Source organism: Myiozetetes cayanensis, unplaced genomic scaffold (genome assembly GCF_022539395.1).
Source record: "Myiozetetes cayanensis isolate MyiCay16 unplaced genomic scaffold, myiCay2020 scf10, whole genome shotgun sequence".
NCBI lineage: Eukaryota > Metazoa > Chordata > Aves > Passeriformes > Tyrannidae > Myiozetetes > Myiozetetes cayanensis.
In genome coordinates, this window is record NW_026086605.1 from 9949228 (window position 1) to 9960057 (window position 10830).

The 10830-nt window shown below is 47.4% G+C and overlaps 1 protein-coding gene and 1 long non-coding RNA gene across 6 annotated transcripts; one reads left to right on the top strand and one right to left on the bottom strand.

The window, feature by feature from the left end:
* Positions 1 to 2266: 2266 nt before the first annotated feature.
* Positions 2267 to 9798, bottom strand: LOC126649963 (uncharacterized). Of its 5 annotated transcripts, XR_007631227.1 has the most exons (5): positions 7104 to 9794; positions 6784 to 6939; positions 6297 to 6399; positions 5813 to 5995; positions 2267 to 4467 (listed from the first exon to the last, which is right to left on the bottom strand). It is a non-coding gene; the product is annotated as an uncharacterized LOC126649963 (long non-coding RNA). The 5 variants fall into 5 exon arrangements; XR_007631226.1 differs by having other exon boundaries at positions 6297 to 6939; positions 7104 to 9797; XR_007631222.1 differs by having other exon boundaries at positions 5813 to 6399; positions 7104 to 9796.
* Positions 9688 to 10755, top strand: BBIP1 (BBSome interacting protein 1). The gene is made up of 2 exons (XM_050334384.1): positions 9688 to 9816; positions 9911 to 10755. Exons 1-2 carry the CDS (start codon positions 9771 to 9773, stop codon positions 10084 to 10086), a joined length of 222 nt encoding a protein of 73 aa, XP_050190341.1. The 5' UTR covers positions 9688 to 9770; the 3' UTR covers positions 10087 to 10755.
* The last annotated feature ends 75 nt before the right edge of the window (positions 10756 to 10830 follow it).

The following is a 10830-nucleotide window of genomic DNA, read 5'->3' on the forward strand; positions in this document are numbered from 1 at the left end:
CCTACTCCCAGTCTCCATCAGTACTGTTTGTCCCCAGATCTCACTGGTGCAGAGCTGTCCCAGTGCAGAAGGTGAGTATGAGAGTGACAACCCTTACAATTTTTAGTTAAGGGTCTCAGGATCAGGAGACTATGCTGACAGACCTATTTTGAACCTTGTGGTACTGTGACTGAGTACCTCTCCTTAAGATAACTCCACAGACAGCAAGTCAGAGGTTCCTCAGTCTTCACTGCCCCAGAAAACCCACAGGACTGTGCAAGGACCTTGAATCACTGCCATACACAGTGAAATGAATTAAGGTTCTGAATTAAGGTTTCACTGGCAATTTCATTTGGACATTGCCTAACTGTAAAGGCTTGGCTTCGCAACCTTCCTAATGTTCCAGTAATACTGGTAGCATTTCCTGTGTTCCTGAAAAGGATGACTGTGAGTGCAAGATCATGCAGCATCATGGCACCTCCGTGGGTCATCAGCCGTGCTGACACCTTGGTGTGCCCAGCACAAACTTCTGTCCCTTTTAATCAAAGAGAAGCGCAGCACAGGACTGTTATCCTCCATCTAGACCAGCAGCAGAGGGGGATGACTGTTGGAATTTGGATTATTCAATGGATTCATAAGACCATTCCTAAGGCTATTTAGTATTTACACAGTTGTTTCAAGCATATTTCTACAAAGCAGTGTGATTTATTAAGAGCTAGCTCTTACACAATGAACTAAAATAAAGCAATTAATTAGTTAAGCTTGCTTAAGCCAACCACAAGATCAATCTAGCAACTTCAGAATCATCTTTGACTGAATTCAGATTACCTCTGATATAATAGTCCCACTTGCCTTTTCTTAATTTAGTGGCTGCCAGACTAATGAATTGACCCTTTCTCTCTTGGTCATGTGGCCTTTTCACTACCTCCTCCCAACTGTAAAATTTTTGTCATGTAACTACAAGAAAGCCTGCTCTCCTCCCCCAGGCAGGCAGCTGCCGCTGCCTTGTCCAAGGACACTCAGCTCCAGTCCTTTCTGTACCACAGGCTGGGGCAGACAGCACAAGAAGCAAATTCTTTGCTGGCTGAGCCAATATGAGGGCCAGCCTCAGGGAAGCTCTGTTCCACTTCCAGCTCTGCAAGTCAGGATGTCCCAGCGAGCACAGCCCGTCGGGCCCCTTTCCACCCACATACCCCTCTGCTCTGCCCTGTGCGGGGCTGCTTCCCACAGCTCTCCCCTGCTACTCCATTACCTTCCCCTTTGCCTGTGCCTGGCCTCCACTTTCAGAGTTGGATCACTTGTTCCTTCCCCGGGCTGCCTCTCCTTAACTTCCAACAGGGTCTCCGACTTTGCTTCCCTATGCCAGGTCCTAGTTAAGTCCCTTACCTGGTTCTCCATGTCACTGCCTATCCCCCTGACTTTCTACACTCTTCCTTCTTGTTTCTTGTACTGACAAACTGAATGCTGCCAGTTCCTTACCAGCCAGTCTCAGCATTAAACTCCTCTAATTCCCAGTTTCTCTTTCTTTGTGTATCTCAGTTTCCCTCTATCCCATCTCAAATCTCCCAAGTTCCCTGTTCTAGATTTATATCTTCTTCTCATCTACATCTCAGTCTATCCAGCTCTTCCTGCCCTATCCTATCCCTTTACCTTTTGAATAATTGCTTTACCAGAAGTTTGGCTTCAGTCTCTTAGCCAAAGTTTGTAATGAGTCTCTCTTCTGGGAGAGAGAAGCATGTTTTGAAGGCTGATGGCACAACAAAGCCTACTTCATTTTGTGGCCATCATACCCATCATGAAAATAGTGCATGCCTTTGTCATTCTTTTCTATCTTCCCCTTGATTGTCACTTTGGCTCCACTGCCTTTATTATGAGTATACAAAGACTGGGAAGGCCAGACCAGTTGGCACAACTCAGAAGCTGAAGGGTAGAGAGGAAGGCACAGAAACCATACCTGGAGGATGCACGTGGACAGTCAGAGCCCTTGTCAATACCTGGAAGCTGATATTCCAGTGGAGTGGCTGACACCAAGCTGTGTCCCACTGAAAACAGAGACTGCCTCCCCAGAGCAAAAGCTTCTGCTTGGGGTAAGGTGCCTTTGCAATACAAAGGAGGATGCAAAGAAGGGGAACCTCAAAATGTGGATCTCTGTTGAAGGATTCAATACAGTAACATGTTGCTTTTTTTCCTCTCTGTTCCTTTTATATGTTCAGAACTAGGTCTGCTTACTTGAAGTTATTTTTGCTTTTTTCTCCATTTTTTTTTCTACAAAGCAGATGTATGATAAAAAGACTGAGTACTTGTGTTCTCAAAAATAAGCAGTATGATTTATGGGTTTAGAACTTTGTGTAAAAACCAATTTTTGTCCTGCCAGCTTCAATTTTCAACTCATTAGCCACCTATCTATGTCTGTCAGTAATTTTTTTAAGTGAGCTTCCTAGGTCTTACAGGACCTCTTCCAGGTGGAAAGACAGGGCATATCAACAATAAAACAGCACATCCAGAATGTCACGCATGAAGTTATTTTCTCTTATTAACTTGTATGCACACAAACTTTTTCCAGTATGCATTGTGTCCTAACTGCCCCTGGGCCAGCAGTTCTTCAGTTTATTTAGTTCAAAAGAAAACTGCAAATCCAGCAGGCTATCAAGAAGCTAATCTTCAGTTATACAGATGGAGAGTCAACCAGTTCAAACAATTTATCTTTCAAAGTCAACACAACAAACAACACAAACAAGCAAGAGCTTTTTCATTCACAACAGACAATAAACTGTATTTTTTTAGTGTAGCTATTCTATACAGGATAGTATCAGCTGTTAGAAACTCCTACTTTTCTCTGCAATGAAAGACAGGGCAAATTAAAGGCTTCAGTTGCCTGTACTTTAAAAGGGGGAAAAGGCCAGAATGAAAAACTCAGTTTAAACTCAAACAGATGCTGATTATTCCAGCTCCAGTCAGGGCATTCCTAAAGAAATCAACCTTTCTTGACTTCATTCTTCTGGTACTTGCAAATCCATTTCTGACAGCTCAAGGTAACTCAAAAGGACAAAGCAGGATCCAACAGGACATTCTGTGCTCTGTTACACAAGCTTCTCCTAGCTCAGGTTTGCAGCACCTGAATTTCAGCAGGCAGTGGACCTACCAAGGACTAACCATGTCCAGCAGTAGTGTAAATCCTACAGTTAAGGGGCGAGAGGGGATGGGTATTCACAAAAGCTAGTTTACATCTACAGAGGTTGAGTTTTGTCTGTAGTCAATAAGATAAGACTGTGCTTAGACACTCTGAATCATATTCTGAAGAAATCACTTTTTCCATTGACCTCATTCAGACCCTGGGGAGTTGAGCTTTCCAAGGGAAAAGCCACTTCCTCCCCAGGAAAGTGCATTCAAGTCTAAGTGGCCCTGGGTTCACCAGCTCTTGACATGCCGCACGTTGCTTTTGGACTGAGATGCTGCACAAGTGCTGTGGATCTGTGTGCCTGCAGGTGGTACAAGGCATCTCCTACCACTGTACCTGTTTCATTTGGCTCTTGTGTCAGTCTTCTAAAACTGGCTGGCACCAATAATCTGGTATGGTGTGGCTTAGATTTCATTTACACTGCATGTTGTTTCATGCCTTCAAAGGTCCGTGAAGATTAGTACCAGGCTGACTGGTATGGCATGGTATGTAGGAATGCGAGTGTAGCCCAAGTTTTCCTCTGCTGAACTTCATACAAGGGCATATCCTGACTCTGTTCCACATAAAAGAGGGAGCAGGCTTCCACTTCCCTGCGTTTCCCTCTGACCTTCCAGTTCTCAACAGTCACAAGAGTGGCAGTGTAGCCCATCCTTCTAAGGGAGAACCTGACAACAACCAGGTCTGTATTGGATCATTTTCAGCTGATAAAGGTGTGAAGCCGAAGGAAGGAGGCTCCCACAGTGTACAAGAAAGGGGAAAGGTCTCTGGGAGTGGTGGCTTCAGGAAGGCAGAACAATTTTATTACAAGTTTTTTTGAGATTGCTGTAAACAACTCAACTGGGTCCTAAAAGTGACTGGGAGTGGCAGCACGTCCATGCTGAGCTGTGTAAAACAGCTGCCCCGTGCCCAGGCACGTATCACTGCCAGCAGGTTAACCAAGGCCATGGGCAGAGGCAGTTTTACTTGGGATTACATCTTGTCACTGCTGCAAGCTCTGCTGTCTGAAATGTGGGAGAAGATGAAGATCGGCTGAATAGGAGAGTCCCCAGGAAAACAAACAAACAACCCACATTCACATTCCCACAAACAGAAAAATATTCTTTAAAAGTAACCCAGGAAGAAAAAGTTTAGTTTGAATAAAATACTTGCCTGTTGGTCTTAATAGCTGCAGCTCTGCTATTTGCTCTTCCTCTTCCAGACTGTCAGCAGGGATTGAGTGTTCTCCTAGAACTAGGGATGGGTTTCCTGAGTGATGACAAATAGCAGTAAAACCTGAAGTCAATTCCAATCCTAATATAAATTGCTCTTTCCTGCAGAAAAGAGGGATGAAAAATAAAACAAATCAGAAAATAGTATGTAATGAGTAATCTTACAGTTCAGTTAGAGGAAGTGAGAAGAATCACCCCAACAATGATGCTGGCTCAGTTAGGGAGCCAGGCATTATAGGGAGTACACCTGTAGAGGAAAGTTTCAGCCGAGGATTTCTTAAAAAAAAAAACCAACTGAAAACCAGATCATTCAGATCTGGCAAACAGATATTCCAAAAGGACACCATGACACTCCTGCCCAGAGCCATGAAAAGCAGAGCAGAGCGAGTGCCAGCAACCCTAATACTTATTATTATTGTTGTATGGCAGAAGAGGCTTGATCTGTGTGCAGGGGGCTGTGCAAGAAGTGTTTCGATTCAGAGGCTGAAAGCTAATGTAAGGCCAGAAAACTGACATACATTTGTCACAGACACAGGGAGCATGAGGAAAGAAAAGCAGTCAGTGTGCTGCCAAGTTTTTTTATAGACCATACGGACATGGAGAGTGTTGGAGAGACCTCTGAAAGATTATTTTTTCAACACACATTAATAAGGGCCTGCTTGCAAGGCTGGGAGGAAGCACAGATATATTTGAAATGGTAGCAAGTTGGCAGTGGGACTGGTCATCACAAGCTGATCTCAGGAGAGAGCTGACATCCCGGTAATAGTCTGGAACAGATGAACAGGGATGGGCTAGGGGAAAGATGGGTCTTGAAAAGGAAGGCATTTGACACACACAAAAAAGAGAGAGTTAGTAGACAGAAAAGAAAGAAGCGACACAGAGCAACAGGCTAAGAACAGTCCTGCATTGTGAGGACAAGGGCTTAGTTATTCAAGAGTTTTCTTTCCCTCTCTTGTTCCTCAGAGGGAGGAGTAGTGTTTCAAGGCAGAATAATACAATCGTTTGTCTGTGTTAGGAAATTTATGGTTTGACTTTACCATGTGTTAAAATATTGATTCTCTTTCTAACATATGCTTTAGATATTGACAATAGTTTTTCTATATAGAAGACTGACTTCTGCATACAAAAGGTAGGACTTCATCACAGGATCCAGCAAAGCTGAGTAAAAACAAAGTGATGTAAGTGAAGCACAAGTCTAGAATTTTTTCCACTCAATTAAATAAAGATAGCAAGAGAGACACTGAGCAGTGTGTGGCAGTAAGAAACTGGAATAATTAAACAATAATATGACAGACGGTGCATTTACAGGCAATTACAGCATGCCTCTGCTGGCACTCCGAGGCACAGGGCCAAAGACTTAAGCGATTCAAACCACACAAGTAGAGCAGTAACCTCCTAAAAATGCCAGGATAGAGCATTTGGCCTGGGAGGCCAGGATGGGACTTACATGTAGTCAGGCCTCTGCATTTACCAGGTGTTAGCAGGAAGAGCAGCCTGTTAAAAAGCTGTTTTTATGTCTCTTAGATAATAGATTTCCAGGCACTTTTACATACATAGCAGTGAAAGAAAAATCATCACACTGAATAAGGTCATCTCCTTCTTGAGTTTTGCACACAGCTTGAGGATCCCACTGCATCAAACGACAAACTTAAAATAAGCATATTCTGAAAGCTCAGCTAAAAGAAAACACTCATCTGTCAACTCCCTTTCAAAAACAAGGACTGGGTTAAACACAAGCTATCAAGCTTCTGGCTCTGAAGGCATTCGGGATTCTTTGGGATTCCCTCAGGGAGTCACACCAGGCTTTCTGTTCCCCGCCTTACCCCACCCAGTAAACCCAAACCACCTTCCTCCTCCTGTCTCTGAAGCTGGGCTCTGTGTCCCATGGTACCACTCAGCAGCTTAAGGAGACAATTGCATGAAATCTGCACCTGTATTTCTGAAAGCATTGGTGTGCATTGTTCAACACGGTCACAGCCATGCTGGTACACTGCACTTCTGATCTCCTCAGCACATACAGAGGTGAAACACGCTCTAGGTTTTTAGAAGAGAAGAAAAGAGAGAGAGATCTGAGTGGAAAACAAACACAGATCAGGTGCTGTTAAAAGCTTCTTAAACTGTCAACAAAGTATTTACTTAAACTCCTAGAGAAAGTCACCTTCAAGATGGGCAGTTCTCATCAAAGTGGCTTTATTTTTAAACACCCTTTGTCTGGAGCTACATGATTATACAGGACTCTGAACCAAATTTTTGTTTTTTAAACTAAGGACTTGATTCCAGACTTTCTTGTTATATGGAAAACATGGAAAACATGAACTTGAAAGGCTCAAAAAGCAGAAGGAAAATAAAAAGCATTTAAAATTTATGGAGACAAAAACCAAGCCTCATAAACAAATGGGACTGGCAACATTGCTTCACCTAAGTGCTTTTTTCTTCTACTTGGTAGATGTTTCTCAAGACTTGAAATAAGTGTTGTTTTGTATCTGCAGGGCTTTCAGCAAGTGGCTGCCAAATTACGAAACCCTCTGGATTCCAGCAATGCACATCTCTGCTGTCTGCTGCACTCTGGAGTATCTGGGAAGAGGAGGAGGAAAACAAGCTTATCATTTATAAAATTATTGCTGCTTTTGTGGTTGTGAGGCTCTCTGTAGTGTACAAGAATAACTTGTTTGTGACATCAGTAAAATAAGGATGTGCAACCGAGAGCGCGTTGTCCTCTCCATGGATGCCACACTCACGTTTTCTCTCACATGGGGTTTTATCTGAAGTCTCAGGACTTGGGAAGCTGCATGCCATGGGGACACAACTTGAGACCTGGGCATCATTTTGCTGTGGTCTAGTTCTGACTTCTCCAGCAATGTGGGGTGACACTGACATAATGCACTGACTCGCCCGTAATTAGAAAAGTCACAGCTTCTCTTGTTGCTTCTTTTCCAACAAAACAAGGGAAATTATGTCCTCTATGACATGCTTTTCCCTCTTAAGTATAGCTAATACCACTCTAGTGGATAAATCAGTCTTACTCAAAACTAAACCCAGTACTGTTATTAAAGCACTTTGAAAAGTAGGATATTGAGCTGCAGACAATGCCCCTGCTTCTCTCCTTTCTCTCATCCAGACCTCCCAGTCCTGAAGGTGGCAACTGTGGGGTTTTTTCCCAGCTGAGAGAGGTGTCTTAAAAGCAGACTTACAAGAGAATGTTGAAAACAACCTCCACAGTCACGCCTGTCCCAGTGCTATCAGCTTTCTAAATAGGCTGCCAAGCTGGCGTTTGAGTCACTAAGAAAATGGATTTAGTATAGGATGCCAGACTCCATTTCTCAGTCACTAAAATGCTCATGTAACAAATTGAGTTGACCATTGTTTCTTATCACCAAGCAAACAAACCCCGTTGGCAGGAAAACTGTGTTTGGAAAGTGATTCCCTGCATGACTGAGAAGGGCTCCAAATGCCCATCCTCACATAATGCTGGACTCCAGGTGGTCATTAGCACTGTGAAGGCCACTGGCAAAAAACCTGGCCTGCAATTTGATTTACAACATCTTGCTTTCAGTTAGTTTCTGTTGCTCCACAGGCCATATTTTTTACCACAGGAATAACTCTTGGTTTCACAGTGTGAAACAACTGGCTGTCTCTTATGTTCACTTTCAGCCATAGCCATATCTAAGACGCTGGATTGGTTTTTAAAAACAAACAACTGCCAAATTACTGATCTGCAAATTGCACTTACTGTTTAAAATGCCCTGCTCTACAAACATCCATCATAAATCCATCCCTAGTCCTTTCCCTTCCACTCAGTATGAAATACTAATTGGCACACAGACTAACACATCAGACAAAGAATCCCTTCCCAATGAAATCAGTAGGAATACTTCTGAGCACTTCAAAGGGTAGAGAAGGATGTCCCAAGCGAGCACGTCCATTTTACAGCATCATCAACGCCAATTTTCTGACCTGAGAGTGGAATATGTGAGTAACAACAGAAAGGGCCCATTTCTGCACTGCCCGGGACCAACCCAGAAGTGTTATCTTTGGCCAGCTCCACAAAAGGCAGGAAGGAGGAGACCCACTCTCACCCTCTGCGGGTTCTGCTGGCCTTCAACCCAACATCAGGCGAGGCTTCCAGCGAGGTGAAAGCGGGTTACCTGAGGGACCGTCAGCTTCCTACTCGAGGTTGCTTAGAGGAAAAAGGAAATAGTTCTGGAACAATGCAGACAGAGACTTTAAATAACTATCAGAGAGGTGTCGCTTACTGGAACATAAATGTTTTATCACGGGTTTATGTCCCCGCAAACCTGAGCCTTGTATCCCACAGCTGACAGGTCCAGTGCGGTGCCTGTGCTTGCAGACGGGAGCATGCTCACGGCCACCAAGGCAGAATGGAAAAGAATTATTAGCACAAATAATTTTCTCCCTCGTTTTACTCATTCACAGCCAATCCCTGTGCATAGCAAGAAGCCAGCTCTCAATCCTAGAACAATTAAAGGAGTTGTCACCACCTGCCAGAGCCAGGTTAGCAGGATTACCAGCCTGCACTGCCAATCCCCAAGGCACACAGTGTGTGCCGGGCACACAGGCAAGCTCATTAGCAAACTCCAAAATTACAACACGTCCCGGAATCGGGGCTTGCTGGGGCATCGCAGAGGCCCAAGACAGGCAAATCCCTGCCCGCAGACACCGGGTCACACCGAGGCTCGCCAGGGGGGTTTCCAAGGGAAGCTGCTCCCAGCGGCAAAGATCTTCCAAAAGGCGAACCTTTCCTCCTGGGGGGCGTGGGGGATCCCGGTGCACTGGCCCATCAGGTTCGGTGACATTTAATCTCTCGGTGTTTAGAAAGACACCGGCTTTTACTGCTGTTTACATGTCAAACAGGAGCGTGATTCACGTCGCGAATCCCGAGGCGCTGCCTGGAAATGAACACCGGGACACGTACGCCCTGGCCACGCCCGTCTGCTGGACGGTGTCTGCTGGGGATTTTCTTTAAAAACCCATAAAATAAACCATAAAAGCGCCCCAAAGCCCGGGTTTGAGGCGAGCGGGGGGAGGCGCGGCGGCCCCGGCGGGCGGGCAAGCAGCGGCTCGCCGGGGCCGGGCAGGCCTGCGCAGGTGGGACGGCGCCGCCCCAGCGCAGAGCCCGGCGCAGCCGAGGCAGGGAGCGGCACCCCGGCATCCCGGCCCCGGGACAGCCCCGGCGGAGCCGCTCCCGCCCCGCCCGGCGCTGCCCCGGCGCAGCGCCACGCCAAGGACTACAATTCCCAGCGCGCACGGTGGGAGCCAGCGCTCCCGCTAGGCCTACCACTCCCAGCATGCACAGGGCCACATGCCCAGCGGGGCGCGGGCGTGGCTCCGCGCGGAGCGCGCTGGGAGCTGTAGTTCCCTCGCGGGCGGTCCCGCGCACAGCCGCCATGCCGGAGGGGACGGGAGCGCTCCGGGAGGTTCTGCCCAAGCAAGGTACGGCCCGCGGGCGGGGCCCGGCTCGGCTCGGCTCGACTCGGCTCGGCTCGGCCGGCCCGGCGCTCACGCACCGCCCTTCTCCCCCCCTCAGGGCAGCTGTCGGTGGAGGACGCGGCCACCATGGTGCTGTGCAAGCCCAAGATCCTGCCGCTCAAGTCGGTGTCGCTGGAGAAGCTGGAGAAGCTGCAGCGGGCGGCGCTGGAGGCCGCGCAGCCGCCCGAGGGGGCCCCGCCGCCGTCCGCGGGGGCCGCGCCGGGCCGGCCGTAGCCCCGGGCGGGGGGCGCAGAGCCAGGCCGCGCCTGGGGGGGCCGCTCCCGCGATAGAGGTAGCGCTTTGTAACGGGGCCTGCGGATTAAAGTCTGGCCTGGAACGCGGGAGGTGGTGCTGTGCTGGGGGAGGCCGCGCGTCGGGTGCTTTTCGTGCAGAAGTTCCGCTGGTCGGTTCCAAGGCGAGGTTTTAAACGCGGCTTTAGAGGTACCACAACCCCCCCGCAGGAGCGGCTCTGGGACGGCCCCGGCCTAGCGCGGGAGGAGCCGAGTTACACAACCTCACTGCTCTGAGCGGGGTTTACCAGACCCGCTGAAGCAGGGCATCCCTTGTCCCCTGCAGCACATCGTGTTCCCGGGCTTGGAACAGCTACTCCCAGAACTTTTGAACACCTCAGATCTTGACATGAAAATTGAAAAAACACAGGAGAGGCTCCACTCTGTTCCGGTACACGAGTCTTCCTTAGATCCATCTTGTTGTTGAGCAAGGGCTTGGCAAAGCTGTGCTGTACAGACACGTTCACACCATCTGTGCCAGCCTGGACGCTCCTACGCCAGGCACTGGTGTTTTCAAAAACAGATCTGGTAAATACTTACCATGAGTTTAATTACTCAGTGCTCTCATGCTGATTGCAATACCAAAGGGTGGTGTTAGATGTACTGCTGAATTGCACACGCTTCAGAGATCTGAACACAGTTAAATACGTTTTGTTTAAAAGAAATAAAAAGGAGGCAGAAACAAGAG